Consider the following 18,663-nt stretch of genomic DNA (forward strand, 5'->3'; position numbering starts at 1 on the left):
GGAATTTCTATTTACAGCAATTAAATTTATCATATCATAAAATCATGTGGAAAAATTGCCAATTAGAAATGGCAAATATTAGAGCTCTTGTGTTTTACCATGTATTTCATTCCTAGCTTTTAAATAGTATTAAAATCTGTATTGTGGCAAATTAAAAAAATTTTTTTTAATGACCGAATTTTATTGTTTTTTTTTTTTAATTTTATTTATTTGCAATATTTTTGCCCCTTGATAACAAGTACATAATTATGTACATACATATATTATTTCCGTTTCACTGCCTTTGGAGAATTCTTATCACTTTAATATTTGTGAATTGGCTAAAAAATTTTAGCTTAAAAGCTGTGCATAATATTTTTAAGAAATGGGGCCGGGGGGGTATTTTAGCATATATTCCATGTTGAAACATATTGTTTGTTATATAAAATGTGTAAATAAATAATATGTATGTATACTTAATTAATTTATGAATCATACAATTTTGCATGTACAATATTTGTGTAATAAAGAGATACTTATCTCAATATACTATCTCAAAAATCAATTTATTTGTTGAATTTTCACATTTAGTAAATTAGTTATCAAATTATAAAACGAAAAATAATTACACTTATTTGGGTTTAAAATTGATTCACTAATTAACAATTTTTTAATTTTTGTTGGTTTTTATTTGCTAAATCAAATAAAAAGTGACGATTTATTACTGTAAGAAATATTGAAAATGTGCTAATTTGAGAACACCATCTCCAAGAAATTTTATTTATCTCTTTTTGCTTTGTTTCTTATATTTTGTTTCCTCAACAACCCAACATTACTAGAATTTATTTAAATTCATAAAAAAATATTTCAAGAAGTTTGTTTTACCTTGATTGGCACATATTTTATTACTTATAAATTTTTATATTAATATTAATACAAATTAAAATATGTCGATATATGTAGGTATTTATATTTTTAAATACTATGTACAGGGGCAAATATTAGAAAAGCTATTTAGTTTCTATAAAATTTTCTATTATTTATTTTCTTTAAAAATAAACCTGTCCTTAAATATCTAATTTAATATTGTTTAATAAAAAGAAAAGATTTGTGATCTGATATATAAATAATTAATTTATTATGTTCTTTTTTTTATATATATATTTTGATATTGAAAATAAAAATATGTATTTTATTTAAGTTTATATTGTGAGATTTGTACAAAGAAAATTTACAAAATCAGTTTTAAAATTAAAAACAGACAACCCTAGTTAAAAACTAATTCCTTAATACATTTTAAACAATCATCATATTACTTAATCATCGTCCTATTGCACCAGCCATTTTTATTTTTGCCTTTACTTCATAACTTTTCAAAAAACTACATCTTTTATTAAAATAGTTCATCAGTCTTTCGATTGCTGGTGCAACAGAAACGCTAATTGGTCAAAAATAAAACATTGTTGGTGAAATAGGTGCCAACATAATTTATAATAACCAAATTCTAAATACAATAACGTATCATTTGTATGAATTTGCTTTTACTTTGTTCTTCTGTAACCAACAGAGTTGTCTGTCATATTTAATAATGCTATTAAAAGAATAATGTGATCAATTTTAGATATTTTTTCTTTAGCTTTTCTATAACTTCATTTTTACGTTTAAAAATCCGTTTTCTCTTTGTTATGTATTTTATGTACCACGTTTTTTATTGTTTACATAATAAAAATTTTCTAATTAAAAAAGAAAAGAATCACAGTTTGAAAGAAACCTTTACAATATTACATTAGTTATGAATTAAATTTAAAGTAAAAATAACATTCTGTAAATTAATTTATAAAAATATTTAACAATAATTTATTATATCATTTGTTTTTAACAATTAGAAGAAACGATAAATAAAATACAAATATATAATTATTTACGTAAAAAATAAAATATAGATGAAAGCTTTGTTCTAAACATATTTTATAGATTTATTCTTTGAATCAAATATAATTTGTAAACAAATTGTTAATTTTTAGCAAGTTCATTAATGAAACACAAAAAAAGTCTTCTTTGTTTTAATAGTATGGCATAAATAATTTACAGATTTTTATATAAAATCTTCCAAATCAAAACTTTATCCTGAATGAATATCATTCATAAAGTTAATATAATATGATTTATAAAACGTATTAAAAAAAATAATTTGCATTATCAACATTATAATCAAGAGAAGATAGTAGTTCTAAAATTATTTGTACACAATTAAAATTTTTATGTCTTAAGGATACTAATCCATCGACTAAAAAGTGTTTACTTCAACAAAAATAAATAAGTTTCTAAGTTATTTAGTTTTCCAAGATTAAGTTTTGATTTCAGAAGACTCAACATAATTTAACAAATTTTTTTCATTGCAAATCAATCCTCAACTTTAAAAAAATTTTCAATAAATTTAAAATAGTATTAGCTGTCTGAATCCAAGAAATAAAGGATGTTTATCATTTTAGTACAAACAATTTGTTTGGACTGTTTCGCTTTAATATTGCTTTATAATTTCTTTTTCATTTCAAAATCTATTTAGTTTTCGGTTTTTTTTTTGTTTCTTTATAAAATACTGTATCAAATTTCTGTATATTTTTTCTAATAATTATTTTGCATTAAACAAAAAATAATTTATTTGCTGGAGCTGTATTATTATTTAAATTCAATAGGATATTATTATTTCCAGATTCTGTTTTTGTTTTACTATGTTCATTTATTCCAATATTATTATAATAGCCATTTGAAATTTTTCCATTTACATTATTATGATTTATTTTATCATGATAATTTGGATCAATATTTTCCTGTAGTGGTGAATATTTTGTCCATGGTGAATTTGTAGCATATGGTAATATAGTTTCTTCGGTAAACCTTGATATATGTTTTGCCTGAAATAAATTTGATTGATTAAAGAAAATTATGAAAAATTTTATCTTTTACAATAAAATTATTTTTGAATTTTGTTTAAAAATTTAATTAAAATCTATAAACATATTTGACTGTGTAAAGTAAAAAAAAATGTTTTGTTATTAATTTTTTAACCTTCAATCGAAATTTACAATCAATTTTTTAATTTTAAAATTAATTAAAGTGATAGCAATAAGGAAGAGATAACAAAGTCTAATAATACTATACATTTATACATAAATAGTATAATATTTAAAGAAAAATAATTAACATTTTTTAATTTGCTGACAAAAAATGTGAAAGCAATTATATTTTTCATCTTCTTATATGATCATTTTTCAATAAAATTTTTTTTTCGAAATTTCGGCTTATCATTAAAATTTTATTACATACCTTTTAGCTTCTATATTTAATCTTTTTTTTTTAAAAACCAGTAAATTTGTGTACAATGATAAATGGAAATAATTGTATTGTTATAATATTTGAAAAATAATATTTACTTTTCTAATTCTTGAGCCTTTAATATTGTTAAATAATTTCTTTCAATTTTGATTAGGCGGCTATAAGGAATATTACAACCTAAACAATAATTAAAAAATGCAATTTTAAATATTATTTTCTGTTGTGGAAAGCACATACTTTTGAAGCAATTAAAGCAACAAGTACCTATATAAATAAAACTTTTACGATAAATATTTTAAATATTAAAGCTTACAAATATCTGATTTTTATTTTTTATATAAATCGAAGTCTTAAAATAATATTGTTGTAAAATGTAGATGAAAATAATTGATTTTATTTATTTAAAATGCAACACATTTACATTTTTAAGCACAAACAACGGATTAGCAGCACTTTCTGATTAGTTACATTAAAATCAATCGTTGCATTTTCTTTAATATATGTAATATATAAACTTTCTTTGTTTTACAATAATTGATAAAAATTGTGAGAAAACATATGTTTGTAATTATTTCCGGAAATCATTCAATTACAATATTTGAAAAAATTAACTTATTTTGGTATCAAAGTTACCTATACCGTGGGAAAACATTGCGATGGGTTTATAAGATAAATTTAGTTAAAAGATTAAAGTTTTATTATATAAAGTTAAATATAAATTTAGATCGATATTAAAGAACGATTAAAACAGAAGTGCATACATACATTATATTATCACACATAAAATAAATGTTAGGAATTTTTAAAAATAACATTGAATATATTTTTAGTAAATGTTTTCACTCACTCTATTATAGCATAGTACTCCTAAAATCGCTAATGTCATTCCAAAAACATTAATCCACGTTACAGGGTTGCCTAAAATGAATAGCGAAAGTGCAATAACAAATATTCGTTTAGAAGCACTTGCTACAGCATATGTTAAAGGTGTAACTAAAGACAACACACTAAACGCTATAATATTTTGTAGCCAATTTAGTATTCCATCAGTAAAGAGAAGCAAAATTGTTTTACTGTCAAGATTTGTCTAAAATATAAATAATTATAGAAATCATGTTTTCAACCTTTATATAAATAATAAAATTTGTAAATTGCTGTTTACTTACAATTACAGGATGGTGAAATATTGAAAAGGCATCAAAATAAAGCCAAATAGGTAAAAATATAAATAATGCTAACCGGCCTAATAAATAAAGAAGCCGTAAATGATGTATTCCCGTATCTTTAAGTACCTAAAATTAAAAAAAACTTCTTTTTATAAACCCTTAAACCGGCATAATATAATAAACAATTGTTTACCTTTTTTGAATATATATTTTGTAGAGAGAAACCCATTGTTGAAATAAGTGCTGCTATTAAACCAACTAAATCAAAAGATAATTCGGTCATTGTTGCAATTCCTACGCCACATATGATAGGTATTAAACTAAGATACACAAGTAATGATTGTTTCTCTTTGAAGAGTAAACGTGTCAAACAAACCGTAAAAAGCGGCATTGTAGCTTTTACTAGGAAAGAAAATTTGAAAAATAGAAAAAACAAATTATAAATTTAGAATATTTTCCAACTTTTTTATATAACATGCAACATCTAATAATGATTTAAGGCAATTAAATATCTATGTTAAAAATTTAATAAGAATAGAATACTGATTTTTAACAGGTTTTCCTCAAAAAACGATAATTAGATTAAATTTATGAAACCAGTCTATGAAATTAATGTATTTTAAAGCAAAATACATATATTTTTATAAGTTAAAATACATATATATTATCATTTGAAATAATAGCTAATTTTTAATTTCCAAGTACTTCTAATTTTCAAGTATGTACCTACTTAGGTAAATAGCTACCGAAGCTCTTAAAAAATATAGTGTTCTTTCATAGTGATTCATGTACACTTGTTTAAATAACATGAATACGAAGCGAACACAGAAGTTATATTAGACAAAAGCTATTACTGAAAATCTCTTACAAAAAATATTAAAGAAGTTTTTAAAATTATCTTAAACCTTATTAAGTGTTATCAAGTTTTATACCTAATAAGTTTTACGTAGGTATTTTTTAAAAGCTACTTTTTTTTTATAAACAAAACAGCTTTACGTTTGTCTGTTAGAGAACTTCAATTTCACTTCAACACTTATACGATTCTTCACCTATGCAAATTAGATATCGTAGATTAAGAATTTTAAAATGCCATGTGGACATTTATTATGATTACTTTTTATCAATTTTTTTCTTTTCTAATGTATAGAAATTTATTTACCTGTATGAGCATATGATACGGGAACTTTATAGATGCTTATATGAGATGTTAATGATGCTAAGAACTTCCCAAATGCCAAAGGTATAATGAATTTCAAGTAGTATGGCCAAGGAATGTCGGAAAACTTTCGTATGCCCCATAGATTAAAAAATGGTCCACTAAGGACTGTTATGCTTGTTAGTTGAACCATCGTTACCGTCATTGGATATGGAAAGTTATTTAGCACCTTGAAATTTAATTAAATAACAAATATATTTTTAGTGGATTCTTTTTATATGGAAAAACTTTTTAAAAATAGACACTTACCATTTTACCAACTACGTTATTACTTGATGACACAATATACCACAAAATACATAAGAAAAATACAACTAAAACTCCTCCGGAGCCTTTATTTGTTACAGCCATACTTATAAATTTTTAATTAATTATTAATTTACTAAAAAATTAAATTTTCCTAAAATATATGAATTTTTTTGCTTTTTTTTTTTGGGGTGAAAGTATTTCAGCCCCTCTTTATTAATAGCCAATTCCTTGAAACGTCATATCACTACTAGCACTCCAAGTTTATTTTTCTTATAGTTTTCTTGCTATTTGGAAATATTTTTTTTTTTTTTATTTTTATCTAAAAACAAAACAAGTCAAATGTCAAAAAAATAAATTCAGGTAGCGTTTTGTATTATGAAGTATTGAAAATTTAAAATGGACTTGCCACAATATTTTTTGTAGTATACAATTTTATATGCCAAAATTTTGTCTCATTTTAAAGGAGCAGAATTTAGTCGTTTTTATTTATTGTTTTCCTAATCACTGTGGAAGATGGCCTGTGGAAAATATGCCATATTATTTTATCTGTGACACGTTTACTCAAGATAAAAAAGGATTATTAGATTTTTAAAGCAGATAAAATAAAATATATATTTAATCGACTTGCAACTTAGTTTTTGACGTGTACAACTTTTTGTTTTGGTTCACTGATTTGTTGTTCGATACGAATGTTCATAATCGTCAAAAATTTCATTCGCTTCGCCAATCACAATAAGGACCTAAAATGTTTTTGTGTTATTTTTGTTGGCAATAAGTCATGTATAATTTTGTTTTCATATTGTTAGGTTTTTATTTCGACTCAAAATAAATTGTAACAAAATTAGGTGAAGTAATTCTGTACGAGAAAATTCTAAGCGACCTGCTTGGTTTTAAAAATTGTTGTAGTATTTGTAAAAGATTAGTTATTAGATAAACTTGTTATTCTTATAAATTTAGAGATATCGCAACACACCTAAAGTTACTTTATGTTCTATTTGATGATATTTTTTTTGCGTGTTTTGTTTTATTTTTTATTTAATGAAATCATATATTTTTACATACATATACTATTTGTGTAATTTGAAATGTCTAACTTGATAAGTTGATTGTATAACTTATTTTAAAGATTATCTTGAACAAATACTAATTATATTATTTAGAACGAAAATTTTCTCGAAAATATTTAACAATTTTCTTGATTCTTTTGAAATATTTCGAAATTTTGAAATTGCATTAAAAATATATTGATAAAGTTTAGTGATTTTCTCACTCTAAAGAGAATTCTTATTTACTGGCATTACGTTTGCGACATAGAAGACTTGGAGAAAGTTCTCTTTAATTGTCACTGTCAAAAATAAAATATTTCCAGACGAAAATTTGCTCACTTTGTTTTATGTATTCATTCTGGTTTTGCTTTTCTCAATAGTGTAATTTTTGAAAAGTTCAAGTTAAAGAATAACAATGAGTTTTAACAATGACAAAAATGAAAGCATTTCTGTGGACGATTGGAAAAGTCGTCTAGAAGAATTTCCATTTAAACATTCAGACATGAACAAATTAATAATGAATTATTTAGTAACAGGTAAATTGTTTATTTTCTTTTATGAGACATGATTAAGAGAAATACTTCTACTATTTTAGAGGGCTTTAAAGAGGCTGCAGAAAAATTTCAACAAGAAGCAGGATTGGAACCTTCTGTTGAGTTAAGTTCTTTAGATGATAGAATATTAATCCGTTCAGGTAAGTTAATTAATTTTTTGATAGACACATTATTATTGCCTACTATTGAACTTAGCGGTACAAAGTGGACGAGTTCAAGAAGCAACGCATTTAGTAAACCAGTTACATCCTGAATTACTTGATAACGACAGATACTTGTTTTTCCATCTGCAGCAATTGCAATTAATCGAACTAATAAGGTAAACCACTTACTGTTTTATGATACATAAAATAATATTAAATTGATACAATATGCTAATATTTTATACGCATTAATGTGCTCATATTTTTGATTTTAGAGCGGGAAAAGTTGAAGAAGCATTGACATTTGCTCAAACAAAACTTTCAGAAGCTGGAGAAAACATACCTGAAGCATTATCTGAATTAGAAAGAACTATTGCGCTACTAGCTTTTGAAAAACCTCAAAGCAGTCCATTTGCAGATCTATTAGAGCAATCTCACAGGCAAAAAGTATGTACACATTCTTATATAAAAATTTAATTTCATATTTAATTTTTTTGATTGTAAATTGCAAAGGTGGCAAGTGAGTTAAATGCTGCTATTCTCAAAGCCGAACATCAAGAAGAGTCCACACCAAAATTAATGTATCTTTTAAAAATGATATTGTGGGCTCAAAGCAAACTGGATCATCGTGATATAAGTTATCCAAAAATGAAAGATTTGGCAACGGCTCATATCGAACCGAAGTAAAATTTTGAAATTTATATGAAATATACTTTATTATTTTATAATAAATGATGTTCTGTTTAAGTAGTTTGCTTTTAAATTATTTTTAGTTATATTAATACAAATAAAAATAAATGTAACTATTATTTTCGATTATTTGATAAAATTAAATTAATATTTAAAAGATTGTATGTATATATAAGAGTTTATTAAATATTAGCGTTGAAAATTTTAAACAAATCTCAATTTTTATTATGCAAAAAACAAAAATATGATATGTAGACGGTGAAATTTCTTAATATTGGAAATATACGACCTACTTTTGCCACCCTTATTTCGAAAATCTCCTGCAAAATATTTCCTAAATTTAAGACAGTTTGGTAAGCTTACTTCCAAATTTTATCAATTGGACAACTATGGTCAGAGTATGGTAGAATTACCTATATAGTGACAATAAGCTTGTTTCTAAAATGTTATCAAAATCAGCAATAATTACAAATTTTTGGAATTGGAATTAATATAAATTTAGATTTTTTTTTAAATGATACGAAAAATTTAATTTTGATAATCAAAAAATTTTATTTTTGTTACAATATTGGTACTGTTTGTATATTGTGTATTCTATTGTCAAAATTATGTTTAAAAACTTTGAACCAACCTAAGAGTTTCATAATAATGTTTGTTTTTCAAAATTAATTTACTTAAAATTTTTTCAATACAATTACTTAATATAGAATAAGTTCCCTTACAAAAATCATATTCAGCTTCCTATTATTTATTTTACAGTTTCTCATTCATTTACGCTGATGTGCAATTTGATTTTTTTTTTATTACCATCCAAAGAGTAGGTCCATTGCTTTATTTACTAAACCTGTACTTCTTTGGGGAGCATTTGGACTAGTAATTACAGCAGATTCATTTTGCGCACTATTATAAGCTAATTGCGAAAGCGGCCGCACTTTTGTGGATCTAAAAATAAATAATTTATTTCAAACAAAAATGCTTTGAATTTTAAATTCTTTTTCTTACTGGTGATTTTCACTATAATTTTCTTTGTCAATTACATTTGAATCTTTACATCTGGTTACTCCTATCATAATATTATTTGCAAGAATTTTTTCATTATAATTTAAAGCTCGATCGGCTTCTAAGCAAGAAGAAAACTTTAAATGCACCCAGTTCCCGTTTTGTGATGGGAACACTTTATCAACTATACTACCGCACTGAGCAAAATGTGTTAATATCAAAGAAGTTGCACTTTGTGGGAAGCCATAAACTGTGACCCAGAAGTCAGAATAATTTTGTGGTGGTTGGCATTGATTTAAAAAATTTGTAGGACTTTTGTATTCATATACATTAGGTGAAATAATTCTGTATGAGAAAATGAAAAAAAATTAAAAACAATTTTATCTCAATACCTTTTCATTACCTTGAATTACTGAAGCTCCCTGAACTTAAGTAAGAATCGTTACATACGGACTGATTGACTGATTGGTTGTTTATTGGATATTGATAAGACTGGTTTTGTTGATAGTTATTTCGTATTGGTGTTTGAATTTGATTTTGTTCATTGTGAAGAGAGTCAAATAAACCCTGTATACATATATGCGATTAAATTTAATATCTTTTAAATGCATTTCATATTACACGTACCTGAATCGGCGGCCCAGATATACTAGCATTATGAGAAAATATTGATTTCTGCCCTAAAGTAGATCGATTAAATTCTGGAGCGGGAGATGTTACTGTAGGTGATGTTGGAGACTGAGCTACGGAAACATTTATACATAAATTACTTATAAAATAATGTTTTGTTTCTACATACCAAAAGTTAATGAACGCTTTTTAGGTGAATAGGATGAAATGTTTCTGGGGCTTGGCGAACTTGGATTGTCACCCATTAGGAATGATGGAAGATATGGGTTATTTCCTGCCGCAGGACTATTATTTGGACTGCCTAAACTCATTGGTTCCATTCTTGTTTATACAGTAAAAAATAATATTTTTTATTGAAGAAAATTTGCAAATTTTCCACTTTAAAATTAAACCACACTTTAAAATTTCTAACCCGGCACATCCAAACTATTACTATACTAGTTATTGATGATTACTGGTAGTTTTTGTCAAAATTGACATATTTCAAAAGCAAAAAATTTAGTTATAGATTAAAGTTTTGCGCCATCTATTATAATAAATTTCATTCATTTTGAATGAAAACACATTTCATTCAAAAAATTGACATTTTGCGTCAAAATTTATTTATGCTTATTTTGAGATAAAATAATTAAAAATAGTAAAAAGTACTACTTTTCTCAATGTAGTAATATTAGTATTACACTCTACATATTTGAAAATTGTACTTCAATTCAATAAATAGACAACAAAGGTTATATAAAACAATGTATGTTAGGTCTATAAAACATGGTTCGTCAATCGGAACTGCTTTTATTTTTTCCACTATGACGACTAACTAACAAAAACCTCAAAAAAAGTTTGATGCAAAGGTATAATGTGTGAATTGATCCTACAAAATGCAGCTTGTGTACTAAATTTTATGAAAATCTATAATTATTATTTGTTACTAAAATAGTAAATTTGTATAAATTAAAATTTGGAATCATATTTGATATGAAAACTACTGTGGAAGAAAATAAAAAATTTCAAAATTATTTAATTAATTACCCAGTTATTTCGTTAAAATATTTATCAATGTTATTAGATTTAAAATTTTTCTTTTTTCTATTATTACCACTAATTAAAATTAATTTGAAAATGAAAAGTAGTACTAAAAATCTTACACAATAATTTGTGAAAATAATTCGAGCATCAAATGATCGAGTATCACTATTACCTTTAATAGAGAATCAAATTGTCATGTAACAAAAATAATATGATCTTTTGTTAATGAAATCTTGAGCACGAAAATTTTATAAAATATTAATGGAAAATAATAAATATTTAATCAAAAATCTGTCATGAAAACATTTCAAAAATAATAGAATGCACAATTTTATATCTAAAATATTTGATTTGTAATCTTTCTTGAATAAATAATCGAACACTTTGATAATTGTTTATTACTTTCATCAAATCATTTTCCGTCTCAAACTTTCTACAGAAGTATATAAAATTAGGGTCGCAGTAATAAGTAAATTTTAATAATTATGCTTTTACTAGAAATAAGATTTAAATATTAATTATGTGAAAATTTCATATTGTTCAACCAGATCAGTAATAATGTAATAAAGAGTCGTTATTGAAGAAAAAGTAGTTTTATTTTATTTCAAATCTTTAATTTTCGAGTTCCTAAATATATGCAATTTTAAGTTTCCTAAAATTGCAAATTTTTGGTTTTTTAGTTAATGATTGATTATTGACTAATTAGTTTTGCACTGTGCTATTGCACATTGCATAACTACTGCACATTTGAGTACTATGTACGTATTGTAAAATTATCTATAGCTTCTATGTTTTAACACAAAAAAATTCTTTATTAATATATCAGATAACATCAATACAATTTTAATTAACGTAACGATTTTTTTTTATTGAATTCTCAAGAAAAACATTCCTTAATCCACTATTTTGCAGAAACCGATGCAAAAGTTGTACAGACATCACTCTTATACATAATGTAGGTATACAAGAATGTTCAATATTACATTGTATGCAAAATATAAATCATTCCGTTTATTTTAATATTATAAACTTGGTTGGAATTTATTTGGTTAATTTTTTAAAATTTAATAATAATAAAAAAATTGATGTAACTGTAAAATAAAATACCTGATCAGATTTATTTAACGGTTATGTCATGAAAAACAAAAAAAAAACAATGATAAAGCAGCTGATTAATATTTTTATATTACTTTCGTTTTCTGGTATTTCTTTTGTTACCTTGGCCGCACTATTGCAAGAAACAGAATAAAAATTTACCTCATATGTGAATTTTTACTGAATACTATCAGATATACTATTTACGCATTATCTTTACGTGATGTGAAAACAAGTACATATGTACCTAAGTATTTTGAGGGTTGGAGAAAAGATTTTTAATTGTTGGATTTTATAATACACATCTATTTATTTTTTTTTTTTATTAATAATAATGAATTTTAGAAATGAAGTAGTTCATGTGGTTATTTGTTTGTGTTAATTATTACCCTTGAAATTAAACCAGCCCGCCTCAAAAGCAAATCGCTTTCATAAGGAAAAAGTTATATAAGATTATGGTAAAGAAGTAATATATGGTAGGGAAAGGAGTGTTGGGGGGCTACAAATTGTTAATGTTTTAAAAACATGTTAAAAAAAGCACAATAATCGAAAAGATTAAAATATAATTGAAAAGGATTGAAATTATAAACCACAAACATCAGATTAATTCTATGTTTTTGGACAAAAAAAAACAATAAATGTTCTATAGGACGGAGACGAAATCTTATAGAAGAAATCGTTATTTGAATAATACAGAAAGAAAAGTGTGTCAATTTTGTAATATTATAACTTCTATATAAATACTAAACAACATTTAAAGTCATAAAACTTTGTGGAAGTATATTTTTGTTATATAGGATGACCTAATCTCATTTGGAATAGGTACAATCTGTGTTTTAAAGAGCGTCATTCTAAATATAATTGTTATCACAGTAATTTCTAAAAATAGGTAAAAAATAGATATTTCAATACCAATAAAACTACCAGCTTATACCTTTTATAACAATAACGGTAATCAACACCACATAGAAATTGAGAACGTGTTAATACAAAATAGAAGTTGAGGAACCAAAATTATCCTCTCAAATGGCTTTAAATATTTTTATATGAAAAATAAATTTAAAATTTTTGATATATAAATTTCTATATAACAGAATTTACATATAAGAAACCGTTCTTCCTATTAACTGCGGTAGTAATTTGAAGAAACGTTGAAACAAAACCATAATACCCAACATTTTAATGAAAATTTTGTTTATTATTGTAAAAAAAAAAAAGAAAATGGCAAAATGTTAAGTTCAATTAATGTGTTGTATGTATGTACGCGTATATTATTTTGTTTATGTTACATATATAGCAAAATACTTGTAGGTATGTACTGAATTTCTTACTTCTTTTTTTTTTTCTTTTGAAAAGGTACCTACCATGCATTTTAGCTGGATGAATTGCAAAATATTTACATATTTATAATAATAATCATAAAAATAAAAATAAAAAGAGAAGCGTACACTAAAAAATTAATAAAATTGTCAAAAAATAAAATTGGATCATGGTCAAGCATGTTAATATATCTGAAATGTAAGTATATATACATAATATATATATATATATATATATATATATGAATATACTTAATTAATGTATATAGAAATAGAATTTTGCTTAAGATTAAGCGTATTTTTGCACATTTTATATTTTTTGTGTGGTTTTGTTATAAACTTACACAATATCTCGTAGTTTAATTGAACTTACGTTATAAATAATTTTAACATGGTCAAATAAATAGTACAGGTATTGTTATGAAAAATAAATTTTATGCACATGAGGAATATTAACATGTACATATATGTATATGTAGTTACACATGTTATATAAATTTCAACCAAATTTTATAGTTTTATTTAAAAAACTCTTAATTATTTCTCATACATACACATATATATGTATTCACATCAACTATGTTATACAACATGTGTGTTTTAGTATAGGGAATCATATACAAGTAGGTGTATGAAAGTTTTATATATTAGTCATAAATATTTATTTATACACAAAAGGTACTTGTAAAAAATGTAAACAAATTTTAAGGACAAATTTGAAAATATTTAAGTATTTTATTATATAGTATAAAAGTTTTAAGTAATTAATTTACCTTCAGTTATTTTATTTACTATACGAATAAAATATCATTTAAAATTATATTACGAAAACAATTTGATAATTTATGTATTTATGTAGGTAAATAAAGAAATTGTCAAAATATTTTCATTGCATATTGCAAGGGGAATTTGTTTTTATTTGAAAAATCTTAATCTGGAATTTCGACATAATAGCGTGACAATTATTGACACCCCAATTGCTATAGCGATTTTCGGGTATTTATAATTTATTAGACACAAAAATTATTTATGAATTCTTATTTGACCTTTTTAATTTTATTACTTAATTAATTTATTTAATTGGTAAAAATTAGTGAAAATCATTAAGAACTTCAATATGTAAATTTAGTAATTTTTAAGGTTCCTGTAATATTTGTAATGTAATTGTTGCATCTTTTGAATAAATATACTCGTATGTGTGTCTAATTTTATACTTGTGAAATAAAAATTAAAAAAAAAATATTAATCAATTGAACAAAGGAGTTAACTTACATTTGCGTCTTAACACATTTTTTAATTAACAAATTATAAAAATATTAATTTTTTTGTTACTTAACTCTTATGTACACTGTCAATCTCGTCTTCTATTAAGTTTCTAACTATAAGAGTAATTCTATTAAGTTTCTATATCTGAAAAGCTCGATTTTCGTAAAAATGTTAGTTAACCCTTTAATCCACTTACCTCTACAATTGTCAATAATGACTAAATGGGGGTGTTAATAAATGACCAAATTTTCGATGAATTCCTATTATTAAATTGGAAAAGTACAATTATTGACACCACCACATTTTGTAAATTTTTTAAGAAAAAGTAACTGGGCAAAGACTAAAGGGCTACAAAGAAACTTTATTTTATTAAAATACTTACACAATTTAATATCAATACTTGAAATTTCCTTCAATATTAAAAAATATTTTCTATTAATTTCATCATCAATTTCTTGGTAAATTCTAATATTTAATGAGGATCAAGCATCCAAAAAAGACTCTTTTTTTTGATATTTTTTCTTTCTTTTTCTTCTTTTTTTTTTCTTCTATTATTAAAATATACTTGCATGTCTATACATGTTTTACTTTAGTTTGTTAAGAATAAAATTGCTTATTTCATAATTTTAGATAAAAATTTCAAATGTTATTTTTTGGTTTTGTTTTCAACGCACCTGCCTTCTTACTCATACGGTACAATTGAACGCCATAAGACCACATAATATCGTATGTACATATGTATATAGAGTGTCACTGTCAATATTAATTTGTTTTATTATAAGGGATCAAGTTACATATTTTAATAGGTAGGTAGAGTAGCGTCTCTTTTTGTCCGACATTTATGTATGGAAGCATATTTTATATGTTTATGAATGCATAGCTAAATCTATATACATAAAATTGAGTATAAACACAAACATATACAATGATATTGTAATTTGGATGCTACGTGCATTTACCAAAAAATTTTATTTTAATATTTGAAATTAGAAATTCTTTTTTTTAAATTTTAACTGAAAAATAGGATTTCAAACGATTTATAATGTGTATATATGTATATGTAAGTATATGTATAAACAATTGAAACCATTTAAGAACAAAAAACTACAAGTTCATTGAACATCTAAGAATATCACTTTTCCCGCTCAAAATAATGTAGGTCCAAATATTATTAACGAAATAAAAATGAAAACAACTAAAATATACAAGAACATAACACCAACAAAAGTCTTAAATATAAAAATATCGATAAAACGGGAAACCGACCTAAATGTTTTTTTTCTTTTGTTTGTTTTTTCTTTTATTTTGTATTATTCAAGGATGATAAACTGTTTCAATGACAGTGATGATTTTGATGATGATGATGGTGATTATAATGATGCTCTGATATGATGCTCTAACCATTTCTAGGTAAAACAATATATATAGGTATTATTTTAGGATTCAAACGCCGCACGAACATCATAAATTTCGAGAATAGAAATTGAATGCATTTTTCAAAATATTTTTCTTGCTTTTATTTTTTTTTTTGTTATTCTTCTAAATTCATTCACATGAGGAAGGTCATTGATCTATTCAAAGGTTCAATGTAACTATTCTTGGAAATTTAAAATATTCACATACATACATACAAAATATGTGTATACAGCTATATATATGGCGGCAGTAGCAGCAATAGCAACAATTAATGATAAACAGTAAAAGGTTATTGAATTTTTCAAAAAAAAAGGAATAAACGAATCCAAAGAGAGACAGAAGATATTTAAAAATGAAGAAAAAAAAATATATGAAAAAAGGACCGATCGGAAAGTAACAAAACTAATAAAAAACAAAAAATGAGTTCAGACAACAGATGCGATATTGTTGCTAACTTATACACACATTAAAAACAAAAATAACAGAAACAGAAATGCACTCATCGCTTCTTCTACTATATTGAATTTTATTGATTGGAATTTGTATTTTTCCATTTAAAAAAAAAAAAATAAATAAGAAAACTGTGACACCCAACAAATACGGTAACCTATTAGGATAAGGGGTCAATAATTTATTAGTTCAAGAAAAAGAATATTTCATTTTTATATAAGACGTAACAAATAGACATGTGAGACACCAAGTGCTTTAATGCAAAGGAATTATGTATAAAGAAGAGTTTATGTGTTGCGGGCTCATAAAAAAATGGAAACCTTTAAGCAAAATTTATTTATATACATAGACATGCGTATGCATTTCTATGGAATTTTTTTTAACCTAGATTACTAGAAATTTATAATAGATTTAAAAAATTCTGAGAAATTTTAGTCGATATTTTAGTACTTATTATCGAATTTAAAGATGTCACAAACGAACAATTTATTTTTCATATTTATATTAAAAACACAAAATAATTGTATATGTATAACAATTTCTTATATAATTGCATTCATAACCTAAAATAAAAGCATTTATAAAATTTAGTCGACATTCAAAAAGGATCCCACAATGATAATTCTCGTTCACATCAATAACAGTTAAGAAATTAAGGTAATCAAGAATTGTACAAGTTTTAGATTGAATTGTAAACTACTGTTAGTTAAAGTAATTACCTTTGAATTTGATTAGCTAGTAAATTTGATTCAGATATGAAAATTTGAGGGCATTTAATTTAAATGGTTGGGGTGATTTTCGCGTGTTTTTTCAACACATTTAATATGTAAAACTATGAGAGTAAGAGTAAAATGTTTTAGATCTCGTTGCAACGTAACGGAAAAAAAACAAAAAAAAATAAAAAGAAAAGTTTTCGAAAATTCTAGTTTTTAAAAAAATTTCAAAGAAAAAACAAAAATTCTAACTTTGACGAGATCTACCTGGAAAACTATGGCACAGATCAAATTGATTGTTACACCGAAAATTAAAGAATAATTAGTTGCTCTGTATTGTGTAGTTCCGAAGTCATATACATTTATTTATATTCAGGAAAAATCTTGTATTCTTTTTTTTCAACTGACTGTAGCTCGAAAACGTATATTTGCACTCTCCTCCTACGCACCCCCTTCCCCCTGCAGGTTCATACATTTTTTTATTGGAAATTGATCAATGAATCATCCCTGAAATTATTTGTCACCTTATGAGAAACATCCTGTATAAATTTAAAAATTGAATGTTTGATGGTAATTTTCCATATAGAAATTCGAAGCCATTTATTGCAATAGATGTGCGTAACTATTTTCGAGTATTCTTTTGTACAGTTTGGTACAAAGGTTCTAAGAATGTCTTACTATTATATTATTTTTAATAAATTTGAAAGTATGTCCTAAATATACATTTTTTAGATAATTTCGCTAGAACGATCCAAGTATTTCATTTTAAATGCCCTAGAACGCTGTAAGTATTCCATTTTTTATTATATTTTATAAATATATATACACATATTTATACTTACAGAAATTTATATTTAAAATTTCTGTATAGGTTTTTTTTTGAATTTCAAATACAGATATAAAAAAATCACCATCCACAAATTATTCATAATATTTGTAAAAATTTGAAATGTAGACAATATAAAAAATATAGTTTCTATTCATATGAGAGAGGCAAAAATGTAAAAGGATATTTATTTTTAAAATTAAGTACGCACAAAATTTTTAAAGTCGAAACCTTCTATAAATGCGAATTAAATGTTAAGGTCTATTGTGATTTGTGGAACTCTCTTCTTTGACATTAAAATGTTAAATGAAAAATTTTGAATAATTTTGAATTATTGTGAGCAATTAGAGCTTGGAATATTATAAATTTTTGTCACATTAGTATATGTATACTTAAATTCGAAGTAAAAAAGCACTAGGATAAAATAATTTAGAATTAGTGTGCTATAAAATTACGAATACGTGAATTGTTAATTTACAGAAATCTGTTCAAAGTAATTATAGCTCTGTGGAAAATTAGCAAAACACGGTAAGATAAAAATTTGGTC

General features: G+C 24.3%; 3 protein-coding genes across 3 annotated transcripts; 1 reads left to right on the top strand and 2 right to left on the bottom strand.

Moving 5' to 3' along the window:
• Window positions 1-1,021: 1,021 nt before the first annotated feature.
• On the bottom strand, window positions 1,022-6,179 carry LOC129618816 (solute carrier family 35 member E1 homolog). Its single transcript, XM_055533828.1, has 6 exons — window positions 5,947-6,179; window positions 5,641-5,866; window positions 4,675-4,883; window positions 4,482-4,607; window positions 4,163-4,402; window positions 1,022-2,894 (listed from the first exon to the last, which is right to left on the bottom strand). The coding sequence occupies exons 1-6, from the start codon at window positions 6,046-6,048 to the stop codon at window positions 2,622-2,624; spliced, it is 1,176 nt and encodes a 391-aa protein (XP_055389803.1). The 5' UTR covers window positions 6,049-6,179; the 3' UTR covers window positions 1,022-2,621.
• A 1,145-nt stretch (window positions 6,180-7,324) lies between these two features.
• LOC129619079 (glucose-induced degradation protein 8-B homolog) lies at window positions 7,325-8,592 on the top strand. Its single transcript, XM_055534161.1, has 5 exons — window positions 7,325-7,528; window positions 7,588-7,686; window positions 7,742-7,865; window positions 7,965-8,136; window positions 8,203-8,592. Exons 1-5 carry the CDS (start codon window positions 7,408-7,410, stop codon window positions 8,374-8,376), a joined length of 690 nt encoding a protein of 229 aa, XP_055390136.1. The 5' UTR covers window positions 7,325-7,407; the 3' UTR covers window positions 8,377-8,592.
• A 328-nt stretch (window positions 8,593-8,920) lies between these two features.
• LOC129619088 (nucleoporin Nup35) lies at window positions 8,921-10,443 on the bottom strand. Its single transcript, XM_055534172.1, has 5 exons — window positions 10,178-10,443; window positions 10,006-10,121; window positions 9,782-9,945; window positions 9,382-9,723; window positions 8,921-9,321 (listed from the first exon to the last, which is right to left on the bottom strand). The coding sequence occupies exons 1-5, from the start codon at window positions 10,326-10,328 to the stop codon at window positions 9,183-9,185; spliced, it is 912 nt and encodes a 303-aa protein (XP_055390147.1). The 5' UTR covers window positions 10,329-10,443; the 3' UTR covers window positions 8,921-9,182.
• Between the last annotated feature and the right edge of the window lie 8,220 nt (window positions 10,444-18,663).

This window comes from Condylostylus longicornis, unplaced genomic scaffold (assembly GCF_029603195.1).
Source record: "Condylostylus longicornis isolate FDR11 unplaced genomic scaffold, ASM2960319v2 ptg000010l, whole genome shotgun sequence".
NCBI classification, from domain to species: domain Eukaryota; kingdom Metazoa; phylum Arthropoda; class Insecta; order Diptera; family Dolichopodidae; genus Condylostylus; species Condylostylus longicornis.

What these genes read in the sequence shown, in the direction of transcription:
- LOC129618816 (XM_055533828.1), bottom strand. Translation starts at nt 6,048, where the DNA reads ATGGCTGTAACAAATAAAGGCTCCGGAGGAGTTTTAGTTGTATTTTTC. An exon ending in ATAACGTAGTTGGTAAAATG is followed by an intron (nt 5,867 to 5,946) that starts GTAAGTGTCTAT and finishes TTAAATTTCAAG; the next exon opens with GTGCTAAATAACTTTCCATA. An exon ending in AAAATATATATTCAAAAAAG is followed by an intron (nt 4,608 to 4,674) that starts GTAAACAATTGT and finishes TTTTAATTTTAG; the next exon opens with GTACTTAAAGATACGGGAAT.
- LOC129619079 (XM_055534161.1), top strand. Translation starts at nt 7,408, where the DNA reads ATGAGTTTTAACAATGACAAAAATGAAAGCATTTCTGTGGACGATTGG. An exon ending in AATGAATTATTTAGTAACAG is followed by an intron (nt 7,529 to 7,587) that starts GTAAATTGTTTA and finishes CTACTATTTTAG; the next exon opens with AGGGCTTTAAAGAGGCTGCA. An exon ending in CAATTAATCGAACTAATAAG is followed by an intron (nt 7,866 to 7,964) that starts GTAAACCACTTA and finishes TTTTGATTTTAG; the next exon opens with AGCGGGAAAAGTTGAAGAAG.
- LOC129619088 (XM_055534172.1), bottom strand. Translation starts at nt 10,328, where the DNA reads ATGGAACCAATGAGTTTAGGCAGTCCAAATAATAGTCCTGCGGCAGGA. An exon ending in GGGAGCTTCAGTAATTCAAG is followed by an intron (nt 9,724 to 9,781) that starts GTAATGAAAAGG and finishes TTTCTCATACAG; the next exon opens with AATTATTTCACCTAATGTAT. An exon ending in AATTATAGTGAAAATCACCA is followed by an intron (nt 9,322 to 9,381) that starts GTAAGAAAAAGA and finishes ATTTATTTTTAG; the next exon opens with ATCCACAAAAGTGCGGCCGC.